We start from the raw sequence: 17,500 nt of genomic DNA, 5'->3' as shown, positions 1-17,500 counted from the left end.
TCTTTATGTAAGGTATTTCATGATCAACGAGGAATAAAGAAAGAATCTCAATCAACTTGAGGCTATGATAAAATGTTACAAAATGCCAACTTCTCTCTTAGGTACACGTAATGGGCAATCCCTATCCTTTTAATTATGGACCCTAGCAAGTTCACTAAGAGCTAGTAAAATCAACAATTGGAAGCCATTTCCAAGCAGCACTGAGTTAGGCCTTTTTTACATTGTATGAACTAAATTTTTGTGTATAATCTAAATTAGGGAGAACTCTCTTCACTTGATGGCTCCGATGACGGTTCTTTAAGTGATAATGCTGTTCTTCATGAAGAAATCAAGGGTGAGTAATTTGTGAAAATTCCATTGAAGTGCTAACAGTTCGTAGCTCACTACCATGAGGTGCACGAGTGGCGTATCATCCTTTCTTTAAATTTATTCAAACTCCTTTTAGGGACACCAAGAGATGCTTCCTCAGTGAAATACTTATTACATGAAGAGCCAAACTGTGTCAGTGAAATTTTTGGATTCTACATTGCCAATAAGCTTTGAATTTTGTAACTGGAAGATCACTCAGTCCCTTTTTCACTCCAAAAGATAAAAGATTTTTGGGAAGCAAACGAATGGCTCTCTTGGAAGTCTGTGAAAGGACCTACATTGTAGCTTTCTGCCATCAATAAAATAAGGTCTGCAGATTCCAACTCTTTAAGTACTTAGCTCATTGATCCCCGAGAGCGACACGTCTTAACAGATTTTACTCTGTCTAATGCCAGACGATTTTACTCATCAACTGCGGGTGTCCTAAACTACATCCCCCCATTAATTTTCATCCTAAATTTGTTGCTTTTAAGACAAATTCCTGGTAACCCACTGACAAGATATGAAACAAAATGATGGCAAAAAGAGCTATTCGTATTAATTTTTGGTGACTTTCTCAAGACACCATTTCCAAACTTGAAGTTTCAATCCATTTCCATCCTCTCCATCCTTGGCTGCAAACAGCAAAGAATAGCTTCAGTGCACTTCAATGGGTTATTGGCAACAAGACTACACTATTATTTTTTTGGACTTCATTTATGCACACATCTTTCGGTGTTTTGAAATTTGAATAAAGTAGCGTGACACTGCCCCTTTAACCCTTTCACCCCCGTGGGGTTCCCCATTGACGAGTAAAATCGTCTGGCGTTAGACAGAGTAAAATCTATAAGTGGCACTCTTGGGAGTGAAAGGGTTAAGCGTTTCAGTTTTCAGTATGAAAACTTCCAGCTGATAAAACATCTCCTCATACAGTGTTACCAGTAATCCATCACAAGGAAGATGGAAATTTTGCCCAAAAGGTTAACCCAATCACCCCTAGGGTGTTCCCAATAATTTGATGAGTAAAATAATATTGTTTCGGACAGTCTCACTCTCAGGAGGACGGAAAGGGTAAGAAATGTATTTTCTCAGGTTATGGAATGCACTCTGTGTGGAGTTCTGGTATTTTGAAGGTGTGGGATTACATGGGGTGTTGTAAGGTTTAGTAGGTACCTCGCATGAACCATTTGTCATTCACGCCCTGGTTGCTCGAAGCATGGTTAGCGTCAAGCAGTGTTAAAATTGATACCATGGAAACCTATAGGTTTTGATACATGTACCTCTTAACCAACAGTTAGTGTTAACCAGGCTTCGAGCAACCAGCCCCAGGTACATAAAGGGGTTTTTTGCAGTTCAGGGTCATTTGACGGCAAATCCTGTTTACATTTATCGTAAATTTTCTTTTTTCTGAGCTAGCTACTATCTTGATATTCGGTTTGCAAGTATTGTAGTTTTTTTTAGTTATATCAGGTTGTAATTGTGTTCCTCTGATCAATGATCTTTAAGTTAATGTTTCTTGCTATTTCTGTGATCCCATGGAATCAGTAGCTGTCAATAAACTAGATGCCCATACCCGACTCTTGTTTGCATTAATGGAATTTTGTGTGAAAAGGATTTGTTTTCGTTTCACTGCAGAGTGGTTAGAGAACAAGTAAAATTAATTTTGTTCTTTGGGTCCCCATATCCTTTTTGTTCTACGTGTTTTTCCTGGCCTGATTTACATTCCCTCAGCTGTAAGAACCTGATGATCATCCAAAATTAAATTTCTGGTTAGTTTTTTGACAGAACAGTTTGTTTATTAAAGTTACATTTAGATCAACAGAGGGCAAAGTGTGGCATCACAAATTATGGGATTCATTAAGATCTTCAGATAGTACATGATGAAGAATGGCCCCTTGCCAAAAATCAGCATTTTATTGCAATTTGGGGTGAGATATTGGCCCTTCCATGCTTCAGTGACTCGGTACATGGTGTGCACGGTTTAGAACCAAGACAAAATTACAAGGATTTGTATGGATTCACTGATGCATGAAAGGGCCAATATCACACCCCCAAATTGCAACAAGATGCTGATTTTTGGCAAGTGGCCATTCTTCTCCATGCATTTTCAGAATATCTCAGTAAATCCCATCATTTCATAAATGTAGTTTTTGTGATGTCATCACTTTACCACTCTATTACTTCCTGGTATGGGGGCTTTAAATCAGAGCTGTAGCAAGGCAGGAAGGCTTGTAGGGGGGATCTGGGGGTATCCTTCCCCAGAAAATTTTCTAATTGGGAGACTCCTTAATGCTATTTTCAGCACTTGTCATGAGATATGTCTCCAAAAAATTGACCTTGAATAAGTGTGAAAAGGCAGGTGTTTGAAACACACCATAATCCCAGCACTAGTACACTAAACATTTCACAATACTGCATGATGTTTGGCTAACTAACCTACTTCTCACCGATTTCAATGTAGGGTTTTGCTAAATGTCTTGCTTACCATTTGCACACACCATGTACCAACCGATTTGCCGGCCATGAAATATGCCATGAAAATGGCAATCAACTGCAAGTCACTATAACATATATAACCAAAGGACATCCATCCACCCCTCCTCGTTCGAGCTATGGCCCTGTTTTTTTCTTCATACAGGTAAAATCCTTTTTTGATCTTTCTTTTCAGAACTGGAAGAACAAGTGGAGGCGCTCAAAAAAGACCTAAAGCTGACCAAGGAGGAATTAGCTGTCATGCAAAACCAGGTTAGTGTTTAATCCAAAGATTCATTCACAGGGAAAAAAGTGTATTCAATCAAATTTGTAGGAAATTTTTTAAAGAACGTGTAGGTTTCTGAATTAATTGAAATTCAAAATATCCTGTTTTTGTTTCAAATTACCTGTGTCATGGTTGCACCATTGTTACTTCTAGAAATCTATTTGTTTCAAATTTTCAAGATGGCGGCCACCACTGTGGAAATTTGAAACTGAAAGTAAGCGATTCTAAAATTCAGACAAAACTGTGATTTTTGAAAAATTTTAGACAAATTTGATTGCAAACTTAATTTTCTACACTTTAAACTGTAGGAGTGGAGTTTCCCTTTTAAAGCAAAGAAAACTTGTCTATGGTCAAATTCCTCTCCTGTCAGACTTTTGAACTAACCATTAAATTCCTAACCAATTTTTTTTGGAAATCTAAGGGAATCAGTGTCTTTCTAATATAAGATAACATAATGGAGAATACATGAAAGTCGAATGTTTGAAATGAAAATATGAAACTATTGTCTCAGTGAAGGAAACAACTAAAGTCGTTGCAAAGGCGCTTGAAAACTCCGATGTTGAAGCTGTTTGAGCATGGATTTTTTTCAGGCTTCTTTGCAACTACTTCATTTGCTCCCAATTGAAGTGAGCTTTTGCTTCGAAAATAAAAAAAATATGATGTGACAAGCTGTGATGTTAAAATTTTGTGCACTGTAGGTGCTAAGTTTAATATTGCAATATTGATCATTCCTGAGGTTTTCATTCCCTTCTGTTGTAAACATTGGTGAAATATTATGCACTGTTACTAAAACGACCTCACGGGAGTTCAATTTTGCAAATCTGAGAAACTTTTCAAAATGAGGTCAAGATGTCGAGATTAAACATTGTAAGAGAGTGAAATCAACAGACGTGGTATTTCATGTCGAGGGGTGTATAGCAGTGGTACTTGATATTTGACTGTTGTGATTTTAGCTGAGTAAAGAAAAGAATTCACATGAAAGCACAAAGAGGAGACTGGTGAAGAATGAAAAACAATTCAAACAGCTAAACAGAGGTAAGTCTTTTACCTTCTGTAGCCTCGAACCACCTCAGTCTCCAAAGTGGAAAAGAAAGAGAGAACGGGACAAGAATAGCTGAAGAAGAGGAAGAGTCCCCAGTCCACTTTCCCTTTCCAAACCATCACCTTTCATCTCGTTGCCTTCCACTGAGGAGCCCCTCCCATGTTACTCAGCATTAAAATTGGTTTGGTTGTGCTTAATTTGTGCCACCACAGGCACAAGTCAATAAGGCTTGGGTGGTTTGTGTGGTAAGAAAAATCCGATTGAGCAGAATTGTTCGTGCAGTGGGGCGGAAAGCGCGGGAAACGCGTGCTAAGAAGTCGAAATTATCGTAATTAAAGTGAAGGAGATGGCGAAATGTTAACCCCGGCCCGGTTGCTCGAAAGAAAAATCCGAATGCTCCTAACCTACGACCCCCCGATTACCACTCGTTCGGATGCTCTCTACTACTGGAGCTACGCAAATTTCCGTTTCGTAAACGGTCGGTGCCATTGAACGACACTTCGAACAAATTTCACTGTTAAGCCGATGATACACGGTTCAACATCTTGTAGCATTTGTTGCTCAACACATGTTGAACAATGTTGCACAAAGGTGTTGAACGGAATAGAGCTGGTCTCTATTTTCGTTCAACATCGTTCAACAACATTCAACGTGTTGAATGGCATATTTCAACATTCAACATGACACGACACACTGTTCAACATTTGTTGAACAAGAGCTGCAACATTTGTTGATCATCAAATGTTGAACCGTGTATCAACGGCTTTAAGTTTATCGTTTGCAAACGAGTGAAAAAAAACTTAATCTATAACTAGATTAGCACCGTGTGTCACTTAGAATTTTTAAAACAAGTTAGAAAAAGTTGGGTGAACGATATCGAAAAGGAATACCGGTAATGGCTCTTACAATTCAAGAACACAAGAGGACGATGAAAACTGTCGAAGATTGGGAATTCGAAGGTGAACAGTTGAAAGGATGGAGGTTTGTCGGAACGAGCTTGACTGATAAAAAAGGAGCTGTAGGGTTTATTCTAGCGTCAAATGTCGTGCTGGAAGAAACAATTGAACAGGATCAGAAGGTTTGGGGCAGAATATTATTGAACAAAATCAGAATTTGCGGGCTAAAGCTGAGGATGACTAATGTTTACGCTCCACATGAAGATTACAGCGAAACGTACAACGATAATTTTTACCGAAACATGAAAACATCTGCATTGGAATTAGATGTGAAGTGCAAGGGGTACCAGTCAGTTTGGCTCGGTGATTTCAATGCAGTGATCGGTAAAGATGATTCAGATTCGTACGGTTCAACAGCTGTGAAAAACATCAAATTAGCCGATTTTACATCAGATAACGGCTATCAGTTGTTACAATTCTGTCAAAATCGCGGTCTACAATTGATAAATACCCACTTCAGCAGTCGTCGAAGGCCAATCTCGACCCCAGAGCTCTTCTCTTGACCGTGGGAGAGAAGAGCTCTGGGGAACCCTGAAACAAAGTGTATTCTCATTGGTTTTCGTGAAGAACAATCAAAAGCGTCTCTAATTGGTGCATTCATGTTAGCACGAATAGTGAGCAGGCGCCGTAAGGCTCAAATAGCCAATACGGCGCATGTTCTCCTACGCAGAGTTTCCCAGAGCCTTGGGTCGACCCGAGGCTCTGGTGACGAGAATGGTCACCAATTACGGAGCAAATTCCAAAAAATGGCGAAGAGTAGACTACATCGCAATGAACGCAAGATTTCGCAGCAACACGATACGAAAATGTCGGGCGTACACTGGATTTTCCCTACAGGCCGGAAAAGAAGAGCGAAGCGCTTGGACCGACCACAATCCGGTCATCATGGGGCTGAACTGGCTTACAAAAATTGAGATTCGGCGGATTCCTCCAGGATCTTGAAAAACGCGCAATTTTTTACCGCAGTTGGTACCGCGCTTGACGAACAAGAAGTTACGGATGAGGAGACACTTGATACGCTTAACGAAAAGCTGAAAACTGCATACCACACTGCCATGGCGCGTACGCTTCCGCTCCAGCGGCGCCAACAGTCCCAAATCTTACCTTGGGAGGATGAATGAGTACTTGAGCTTTAACGCTCCTACCTACGCGCGAAAAAATTTCGACTTCGACGCTAACTTGCGAATCATTCCAACTGAAACACGCCAGACGATTAGCGAAATCCAGATTTTACGAACACCAGGCTGCCGAACTAAATTAACACCACGCAAAACGGCGCGCTGAACTACTATTCATGGAGTAGCCATGTCGATAAACTGGCAAAGAAAGTAGCTTCTGGAATTGGAGCCTTCTCGTTCCTCAGACGACATTGCGCTCTATTTATCACACTTTACTTCAACCGCACTTTGACTACTGCAATGTCGTCTGGGGAAACTGTGGTATCACGTTACATGACAAATTACAAAAACTGCAAAATAGAGCAGCCAGAGTTTTGACCTTCTCTAATTTTGATGCAAATGCTAGCGAGCTATTCAAAATTTTAGGCTGGAAAAATCTAGTTAGCCAGCAACAAATTGCGCTGGCCACAATGGTCTATAAGTGTCTTCAGGGGCTAGCACCGGAATATCTGTGTTCTAAATTTACAAACCGCGAATCTGTTTATAGTTTAAGAGACTCTGAAAGAAAGCTTAATGTTCCGTTTCCGCGGACAAATTATTATAGAAACAGCTTCAGCTATAGAGGTGCTACTGTCTGGAATAGCTTACCCCTCAAAGCGAGACAAGCAGAGTCTCTTGGGCTTTTCAAAAATCTGATTAAAGACATATTTTAGTATAAAGCACGGCATTCATGGAAAGCAGCTTTAGAATTAATAAAGTATTATAGTAATTGTATTTTATTGTAATCATTTTAAAATTTTACCTTTTGTAATTTAGATTTTAGCATTGTTTGTAATCTTAGCTGATGATTTTACCGTGCATAAATAATAAAATATCATATCATATCATATCATATCATTCAAAGCGGCCAAAGCGTATGAAAATCGCACCCGCGCACCGGATGCTTCGAAATACATTACGGCTGAAAAGTTTGCAACGCATTTTGAAAAGCATTTTGCGAGCGAACCGCGTTTCGATTCGGAGCCATTTCCGCCGGAAATCCAGCACTACGGTGAGGGCGAATACGCGTAGTTGAAGGATATTGAGGTTTATATCGACGAGTCACCGCCGGCAGCAGATGAGGTTCGCGATTGTCTGTAAAAGATGAAAAATGGAAGGTCTGTTGGCGCTGACGCAGTACCAATGGAAGCAATGAAATACTGCGGAGACGATCGGGTAATTGACATGATTGTACGACAACAAAACATTATCTGGGACCTGGAGGATATCCCGGCCAGATGGCGAGACTCAAAAACAGTTGTTCTTCACAAGAAGGGCAGCCGTTTGGTGTGCAGAAACTACCGCGGGCTCTAAATAACCGATAACCTGTCGCGCATTACACCAATGGTAATCAACCAACGTCTGGAGAAAGTTTACGAGGCAAAAAATTCGATAATTATCAGTTTGGTTTCCGGAAGGATCGTAGTACCGTTGACAACTTATTTGTCTATAATCAGTTGCGCAGATCATGAGCAGCAACGATTTTAGCACTCTATGAGGATTTAACCGCCGAATTTGACAAACTACCAATGCGGCTATTATGAAAAGTGATTGAATTTCGAACGGGGAGTAAAAAACTCGTTGCGATTTTACAAGCGTTTTACCGAAACACACGTGCCAATATCAGCAATAGCGAAATTTGGTTTGATGTTTTTGGAGGGGTAAGGCAAGGCGGTTGGAATCTCCGCCGGCCTTTGTATGGTATTTCAACTGGGTCTTGAAAATCGTGAAACACCGAGTTGAAAAAGAAGTTTCATCTACTTGAGTTAGTTTTCGGTATAATATCGATCAGTTTTTGATCCCAAAACGCGGTGAAAAATGCGAAATCAGCGGACAACCAAGAAGGAGAAAATTACACGGAACGGAAACAGTTACGGCGCTTTTATTTGCGGATGACCTAGCAGCGTTGACATCAGTCCCTGAAGAGGCAGAAAAAATTCTTGACATTTTGAATCAAGAATGTGCGAGGGCGAGGTGGGGGTTATACGTCTCGTTTGGGAAAACGCATACTGGAGAATGGCCGGCAGGGAATGAGGAATTACGGTACACTGATGAATCATTATTTTCTGTTGATGGTAACAAAATCGGAAACGTAACTAAGTTCAAGGCCCTTGGTCAGAATATCGACAGCACAAACCCCGAGGGGTATATCCGGTGCAGGATAGGCCAAGCAACAGGTCAATTCAACCACAAACGACGCATTTTCACAGACCACAAAAATGTGAATAAACGAGTCAGAGTAGAGTTTTTGCAAAGCTTTGTTCAAAACTCGTTGATTTACGGCGTTCAAGCACAATGCCCGACCGAGGAGCATATCGAACTTTTATCGAGTTGTTGGTACCGATTTTTTACGTCAGATAACTCCGGGCGGCTGTGCGAGGAAGCCCGGTGAGAACGGCGAGGAATCAATGGCTTATAAATACTCGAACACCGAGCTCGACAATTTTTTTGGTACGCCACCGTTGAAGGATATGATTCATGTACACTACTTGAATTACATCGCGCACATTGTCAGACGCGACAACGCCCACCCGACCAAAAAAGGCGCTATTTATAAAACCGGATCGCTCCCATGTGGACAAAAGTGAATTTCATTCTTGAGCAAAATCTTTCGCGGGAATTCCTAATCAAGAAAATGCTTCATCGGTCAACATTTCAACAGGTTCTGCAGCAGCGATTCCCGCATTTACGCAAAAAAACGCGCCAGAGCCAACTCTCAAGCCCACGTTACCAACCAGACCGGAAGCAGCAGCTAACGCGACGGAGAGAGTATAACCAATAATGATGATGATGACTAACGAGATAACCACTCGAAACATCGCAATTTTAAAGTATTTAAATGAAGCTAACCCAAGCCAACCGAATAAAAAGGCTTGGTTACTAAGAATGGCATTGACCGTCAAAAGTGGCAATCCGCAACGACCGTTTACGAAACGGAAATTAGCGGAAGCTACACTGTAGGTGAACGTAGTTTATTGATAAAGCTCGCACACGTTCTTCCGATGCTCAATCAGTCGTTTAACATTCTAAGCTCTTTTATGTCCCAATTAAGCTAAGTAAACTGAACTATACTCAGACTTAACGTTGAAATTTCAGTGTCCGTGCTGGCCCTTGAAGAGTTCAACAGCCTTCAACAGAAGTATGAACTAGAAACGCATTGCCGCGTTGAAGCCGAGAAATACGCTGCAGAGGTATTTATTGCTAAAGAAGTTCAAACCCTTTTATTCTTGATTTTGAATTGGATTCGCTGTTTACATGGAAGGAGGAAGGGCCTTTGCTAGGAAGATCATAGAACTGATATGTATTTTCAACAACGATTTGCTTTCTGTAATCCGTCATATTTGATTCCCCTAATAAGACCATTTTACAGTTGTGTGCCCAGTTACCTGGCCTTTGAATGAAAGTGAGTCTGGAGTTGACTTTGCTTTGATAGAAACCTCACTGCTTTTCTTATGTTAATGATGTTGTTCTCATGCTAATTAGTAGGAATTTACACAAGAAAAGCAGTGAGGTTTCTATCAAAGCAAAGTCAACTCCAGCCTCACTTTCATTCAAAGGGCAGGGAACTAAGCGCACAACTGTAAAATGGTCTATTGAACACAACAAGAGATAGAACTTGCTGTTCACCTCATGTAAGCTAAACTAAAAAACAGCTCTCTTTAAACAGTGTCCCTTGAACACCTCAATAATGTGTGGCTATGATAAGTTCAAGAATTCACATGATGTCACGGCCACCATGTTGGTGTCCCCAAACAAGGAAACGGCAGCTATGTTAGTGTCCTGAACTCCATGATTATGCGAACGTCCTCTTTTGTTTTCGTAAAAAACATGGCTGCTCAGTGTTTATCACGCGATTGAAAACCAAAAATAAAGGAATCTTGTAGGTATGGACGCTTTAAGAAGTAGATCATTTAAAAATTTTTGGAGACCGCATAAAGACTGGACGAAATTAGGATAAGAATGGAAATGGAATCAATTGCGGTTCTATTTTAGGCAGCTTAAAACCGAGTTTGGAAGAGTAAAAAGCTACAATTAAAAGACGAAATTAAGAATTTATGAAGCAGCAGTCCTAGTATATCTGTATTACTATATGCAAGTGAGACCTGGGAGATTACGGCAAAAGATGCCAAAAGACTTGCTGTTCTCTACCTTAAGTGTTTGAGAAGATTGGTGCAGATATCATGGGTCGAGCACATTGGAAAAAAATGGAAAATATCCGAAGACATAGGTTGGCATGGCTGGGACACAAATTAAAAATGAATTACGCGAACTTGCCTAAAACTGGAAATGACGGCCTTCCCCATATTTGTTTTCTTGTACCTAGTATTAGGATCATCCGACGAAAAAAGTTAAGATGCTGCTAGGGCCTTCCTATCTCCTGATAAAGAAGATGTTAGTTTTTCCATATAAACAAAAGGCAGAAATATGGGTCGCTAGGATGTAAGGCATTTTCGGATCTTCCTGGATCTGGAATCTTCCTTCCACTTTGTAAACAGCCTCTATTAAGAGGTGGCATCTTTAAAACAAGAGTTCTGATTACAGGTTTTGAGAGAAAAGGATGTTTTGGACCAACAAAGAAAATGCATATCGAAGACCACAAGCAAAGATGAACAACTTCAGACAGCACTCGAGGAAATCAACGCCTTGAACAAGAAATTAGCGGATCAGAAAACCGAATCAGATGAAAAGGTATGAAGTTAAAAAGCGATAATGCTTATACTCCTTTTTTTGCGGTACGTCGACCTGTTTAAATTGTGAGCGGCTGGGAAATGAACATATTTTTTTAAAAGCCGAGCCCCAATGTCTGGACTCGCAGGAGTTGAACCTGGGAACGTTTGATTAATATCCTCTTCACTTAACCACTAGACTACCATATCACTAACTGCGAGGATGTCATTTTTTTTGAATGTCAACAAATTTTTCTTCCAAATGCCGCTGTAAACGTGTATGAACACCCGCTAAGAAGCAAGCTTACACAGTGAAAAATGTTGGTTACCAAAAGCTAACCATTTTAAAATCAAACCTTAGACTTAACCATCAGTCAGGAATGATTTTATGTATATACTTATTTGTTTTGGTAAATAATCGGCGCACTTACGAGTCAGTTGATCTTTAGTGTTTAAAGTGCCCCTGTGACCAAAAAATCAATTCATATTTTTCTTTGGATTTCAAAACTATGTTAACAAAACACTAAGTGGCCCACGTTTTAAGCCTTGATTTCAAAAAGACACCTCTTTATTTTAACTGTAATTTTCCTATTTAATGGTCCGCCATTACTAACATTATGTTCTTGAGAGAGCTGGATCGAGGAGAAAATGACTTCAAAGGCTCACTAGTTTAAGAATGCAATACGTGTGTACGCCGCAGAATTAATATGCAGCACAGGGTTTTGGGCTTTCAGACTTTTAAACTCATGCTTTGAATATATAATAAGCTGCGTTCACACGCTGAAATTTTAAGCTAGTGAGTCGCTGACGTCACTTTTCCCTGGATCCAACCATCTGAGGTCCAATCGGTCAGTTTTGAACGTGAGTACTGAATTGCGGACCGTGAAATCCAAAACTTACACTCAAAGTAAACGGCCTTTGGATAAAAATCAAAGCTCAAACTTTTGCCAGTCAGGTGTTAAGCAAACACACTTTCAAAATCTGAAGGAAAAAAGGAAGTGGTTTTTTTGATCACAGGGGCACTTTAAGTGCATAAAAACAGTTCCTTCCAAGTGGGTGTTCCGGGTTCAAATCCTGACCAGGGACTACTTTTTCCTCTTTTTTTTCTTTTTACCTGCTACCACAAGTCCTGGAACAGAGTATACTACTTCATTTGGAGCAAACTGACAATGAAGTAGCCTGCGTACCTGACAGTATAGAGCGTTTTCACTCACGTGACCAGCTTCCGTTTTGGATTACTGAAACAAAATAAATTATTTGCAGAAAAATAGAATTCAATTCCCGGAGGATTAGTTTCGTACACCATCATCGCCGCCATTTCTTTGCTTTGGAACGCCAACATGGCCGCCGTGACGTCATGTGAAAACGCGCTATTGTTGGCGCTAGAGGCAAGTTAATTGACGGTGCCTACTATTGTTATTGCGCATACGTTGTGCGCATCTCGAGATACTCGGCTTTCCTATGGCTGGTGCTTATTAATACAGGGATATTTTTGCGCGGTCCTAAACTATACGAAGAAAGCAGAACTTAGCAAGTGATCTCGGTATCCAAAAAGAAAATTGGGGGGTAACCCCGCATTTTTCAGAGATAATTAAGCTTCAATTTGGAAAAGAATGCCATACATTGCTTTGTATTTTAAAGCTTTTTACAATTATTGTTGATAATTGCGGGCGGGGAAAAGAGAGGACCTGTGAGAGAGGTTGACCGCCATAGCTGTAAGTAACAGATAAATACCTGGAACAGAGTTCTTTTGCATATTAGTTATATTTATTTCCTCACAAAGATCCAAAACCCATTTAAAGACAAAGACTTGAAAAGAAGCACTGAGAGCAATAAAAAAAAGAAAAGAAAATTGCAAACTTTTTTCGGTACTGGGGCCCGTTTCTCGAAAGTCCCGAAACTTTACGGGCCATTTTCGGGTGTCACAAATCCCTTTGTATCTCAAGAACGGAGAGGATTTAAGTCGTCAAACTTCACGGACATGTTTCTTTTAGTTTGCTTGAAAACATGTTAAAAGATTGGCTTTTCAAAACAAGCGGTTGGCAGTTTCACAAGTGGCTTTTCGGGCCCGAAACGTTTTCGGGACTTTCGAGAGACGGACCCCTGGTCTTCTGGGCCCACACTGTGTGGGCGCAAACTCAGTCTGGTAGTATTTTATCCAATGGGTGACTTTCTATTACGCGTCGGTCTTCGAACAAGGTATCTTGCTGAATGTGTAATTCCTCTGTTTGTAAATTTGAGGTGGATGAACCACGGAAAACGTTGTTTAAATCGCGCCTCGAAAATTCTCGACGCTGTTTGCCACACCAACGCGCATATCCGACTGTGGTATGAAAACGACTTTGCAGCGTCATGAAAATCACTTAAAATCCTTAAAATCGTTGCAGATTAAAGACCTTTTAGAAGAAATGAGAGCTTTAAAGGATGAAGGTTTTATCAAAGGTATGCTTGCCAATAAATAGTCAATGAGGTTTGAAGTTTAATTTTGCTCGAGGTTATATCAGCCATTTGTAACCCGTAGAGAGGGTGTTGTTCATTCGCGAGCGATTTTTCATGTGTGATCGATCCGAAAAGCTTCCATCGATTCGTATGATGAAGTGAAAGTTGGTAAGATCATCCTGGTTAGATAAGCAACTTAGGCAAACTGGGAAGCAAGCCTGAAAAATCCAGACTTGAATGGGTGGGATTCGAACCCATGACTGTGTTGACCACGTGAAATTGTCAATCCTTAAAATGATCGTGGTACAAAATAAATGCCAGACGTGGAAAGAGCGTGATTTTAGAGCGGTTTCAAAGTTTGAAAAATGTTGAAGAATTGTGTGCTGGATGGCAAAGCGGAAGGTGTTTTCCGTATAAATGTCAGTAAATTTTTTAAGCACTAATATCACTGTAAAATCTCTCACATAAATGGTAGTGGCCTCAAAAATGACATTCTTACTAATCACGCTCTTTCAATTTCTGGCATCTGTTTTGTACCAGGACCATTTTTTATGATTGACAAGGTCACGTGACACGGTCACGCAAAGACTAGCCCTATTGCGCTACACTTTGTGCCATAATTACATTTCATAACTTCTCGGTGGGTTATCAGGAATGCTGCAAGTGTGAGCTAAAGTACTAAGTAAGATTTTTTGGCAGTTTTGACCTAAAGACAGTAAATTTAGCATAACAGTGCTCCTTTAAGCAAGTAACTAGAAAGGTGTGTTGTTTGCCAGTCAGATAAGCATCTAGCTCTGAAGATCTTTCCACTTTCATTCTGCAGTTCAATTTCATATATTTTTAAGTCCTTAGATCCGTCTTAATCACGAAAACGAACAATGGAAGGAGTCTCTTCGCTCTTTGCTTTATGCTAATTCATGCAATCGTGACTGATAATCCAAACTAGAGATCATCGGCCAAAGTAAAACAGATAGCGAAATTTTAGATTTCCGAGGCGTTAAAAGTGACTGTGGATCTTAAGGGCCAGACGGGGTGAAAAACAACATCTTGTAACATATAACTGCATGATTGTCACTAGGGGCTTTTTCATTGCGCAGGTTATCGCAAAGCTGTTTGCGTCCAATGTTGATTGCTAAATGTTCCGCATGTACTTATAGCACAACGCCTTTTATAGCGCGCCTTCGGGTTTCCAAAGATATATCCTTTGGTTTTCACGATGTATTTCCGTTGACTTCTGAATTCCCTTGTCGACCCAACCAATCATGCAGCAGTATAATAATGAAAACAACTAATGTACTCTAATCGATTCAGCCTTTGTAATTTCCCTACGGAGGCATATGGTCTAGCTGGCTTAAACAGAACTGTTTAGCTCCTGTGAATCTAAACAAGAAACCTGGTAAAGCGCAATTTCTCTTTCATTTAACAGTGACAGAAGAGAAACTTCAACTAGCTGAAGAACACATTGAATCGTTGGAACAGCAACTAGCCGAATCAGAGAAGAAAGTGACGGAGGCTACCCAGAAAGGTATTTGATATGAAGTGCCTTTTCTTGTATTATTATACTTCTGGGTGCGTCTCTTCAAACTCGTTCAAAAACAGAAAAGAAAAAGGTCTTTGGTTTGAAGTTGAAGTCGAGAGAAAAACGAAACCAAACAAATTTCGCTTTTAGAGAAGGCAAATGTTTTTTATTACTGGTTGGTCAAGTAGAGTGGCTTTTTTCTCGATCAGCCACCATGAGTAGCAATGTGAAACCTAAAACTTTAGAATCCCTTTTGCCTATACCATTTCCCAGAACTGTGAAAAACCAGTTATGTGTGGGTAAGATTTCGATCCAAACGAGGCTCCACTCATACAACAGATTAACTTTTGTTTCAAATACTGGCTTCCTCGATTTTTTGGGAAAAAAAGGAAAATACTTTTTGCAATTCAAGAGAAGATATTGTCTGTGGCACTTGTCTTTCTTTTTTTATTGCCATCTCCTTTTGGACTTTATGATGTCGTTTGATCACATTTAATTTGTAAAACAACAGTGCCAACTTAATAGAGTAAAAAAAAAAAAGCAAACGTAAATTCGAAACCTTGAGCTATTTGTGCTCTCAGATTCCCTCGAACGATCAGCTCGAGTTACGCGTGCTTTTTCCTGCATCCTTTCCCAGGGTGTCTGCTTGCAAGTGAACAAACCGTACATCTAAATCTAACGCTGTAGTTGTGCCATTTTAGTTTCAGATCTAGAAAAAAGTTTGGAGAATGCAAGGAAAGAAATCGCAGCTTCACCCCCTCCGACTGCAGTCGCACCTCCTCCTCCCCCACCGCCGCCACCACCCCCTCCCCCAACGCAGCTAATCAAGTGAGTGATCTATTTGAGAAAGAGGTTGTCGGTGACCCATTCATAACTCCAAGGAAATGACCCTTTTTGCGGTTGTGGTTGCCGGAATTATCAAGCATATTGGTGAAAGCGATACAAACCATTACGTTCCTTATGTGATTGTGGACAAGTGAGAATTGAAAGTGCTCGCTTGAATTTACCATTTTATAAGGTCATGCTGCCATTCATTGACGAAGTCACCGACCAAACTACTGGGAAATAGCATATTGAGGATAAGCAGTCCGTAGTGCTCATTCACCGCAGGGGCGTAGCCAGGATTTTGCAAGGGGGGAGGGGGGAGAGGCACACTGTGTCACACAGAGGCTACAGATAAGATTGTGGCGTTTTCGCCACCTGAATATTCTACGTTGTTTCCTTAAAAAAAAGGGGGGGGGGGGGGTCACGGGCAGGACCCTTCTCTTGATGCGCAGTGGGTTCTGTTCCAGTGGCTTAGGTCACGGTTCTCCCATACAGACCTAATCAGCTTGGTTAATAAGAGTTTTATTATATGGCCAAACAAGAGGTTACAATACAAGAACAAAAAAGGCGCTTAAGGTGATTCCTTAGTAATAGAAGTTGTCGTAAGATTTTTTTAAAACTTTTCTCGATTGTTCCCTATATTATGGTGACTCGAAATGTGCAATTAAAAAAGTAGGTCACCAAGCTCGTTTGAGAGACATAACTTGCTCAAGTTACTCATTTAATCATTGCGCCTTCATCTATCAAGGACAAGTTTATTCCATCGGTTCAGGCTACGTTTTGCACGAACAGGAAGCACAGCTTTGACGTAATTCTTGAAATAACAAAACAGGTGAATTGTGTTGCTCAAAAGGAATAATTTCATGTTTGTTTTATGGCACAGGCACAAGTCTTGAAAAGGCACTGACTACAAATGTTCTTCGGGTGCGTGATCTCGAGGAGACAATTTTGTGTCCACGAGTGATGGCTACGAATACTATCTTTCCTGTAACTTTTTTTTCTGACGTAAATTTTTTGTAATTTTTTTACAGCGCAAAGAAGATGAGTAAGAGAATAAAATTATGCCAAAAAAAAGATAGGTCACCAACCTCGTTTAGGAGAAAACAGAAAGCAAACCAAGCTCGACCCCTCGACAACACGTCTCCCCGATAGCGCGGTTTCACTTTCACAGTCGGACTTAAATCTTCTTTAGCATTATCAAGGCTATCACTCGACTTTTTGTTTTGTGAGAGTCCAAAACGTTTCTTGTTTTGCTCTTTACTGCTGTGCTCTGAAAACGGCCATTCTTCTTTCTAGCGAGCTTTCCCTCACGAAAGGTCGGCATTTTGAAATGTTTTTGGCCACGTTCGATATATCAATATTCACACATTGGTACGAGTCTTTATGGTTAAATTTAAACATTGTTTTGTTTAGAAATATCCGTTGAGACTTGTGAGACAAAGAGCCATGAAATTTGACCATAAAGCCTCTTAGCCATGCCTGAATACGAACGGGGCTTACACTGTGTTATGCTCAGAACAGGATGCGCAGTGCAATACTAGGGAATCACCTTAACGTACACGGGCCGTGCTTGCTACCAGTTTGGTTACGGAGATGAAAATTTTGGACTCTGCAAGGTCGAGCTCTTTGGCAGTTATCTTTTCATTTGCTTTACAGACTCTTTCAATGAGTCACGAATTTTCGTCCGTGCGTTAAGGTCGCGTCTAGTTTTTGGACTTCTGCGCTTGCAAAAACTCAACCTCTTTCGGCAAAGAGACCCTGGGAACGAGATTGGCAAAAACTTATAATT

General features: G+C 40.5%; 1 protein-coding gene across 1 annotated transcript in view; it reads left to right on the top strand.

The window, feature by feature from the left end:
- Positions 1-17,500, top strand: part of LOC138006827 (shootin-1-like) — a 40,146-nt gene that overhangs the window by 7,812 nt on the left and 14,834 nt on the right. The window contains exons 6-13 of the mRNA XM_068853416.1: positions 259-334; positions 3,017-3,093; positions 4,060-4,141; positions 9,358-9,452; positions 10,804-10,950; positions 13,316-13,370; positions 14,794-14,892; positions 15,588-15,714. Coding sequence (XP_068709517.1) covers positions 259-334; positions 3,017-3,093; positions 4,060-4,141; positions 9,358-9,452; positions 10,804-10,950; positions 13,316-13,370; positions 14,794-14,892; positions 15,588-15,714 — 758 coding nt within the window. The remainder of the gene's footprint in view (positions 1-258; positions 335-3,016; positions 3,094-4,059; positions 4,142-9,357; positions 9,453-10,803; positions 10,951-13,315; positions 13,371-14,793; positions 14,893-15,587; positions 15,715-17,500) is intronic.

This window comes from Montipora foliosa, chromosome 6 (genome assembly GCF_036669935.1).
Source record: "Montipora foliosa isolate CH-2021 chromosome 6, ASM3666993v2, whole genome shotgun sequence".
Classification (NCBI taxonomy): domain Eukaryota; kingdom Metazoa; phylum Cnidaria; class Anthozoa; order Scleractinia; family Acroporidae; genus Montipora; species Montipora foliosa.
The sequence above is the reverse complement of the archived record's forward strand: the minus strand, read 5'-3'. Positions and strand labels throughout refer to the sequence as shown.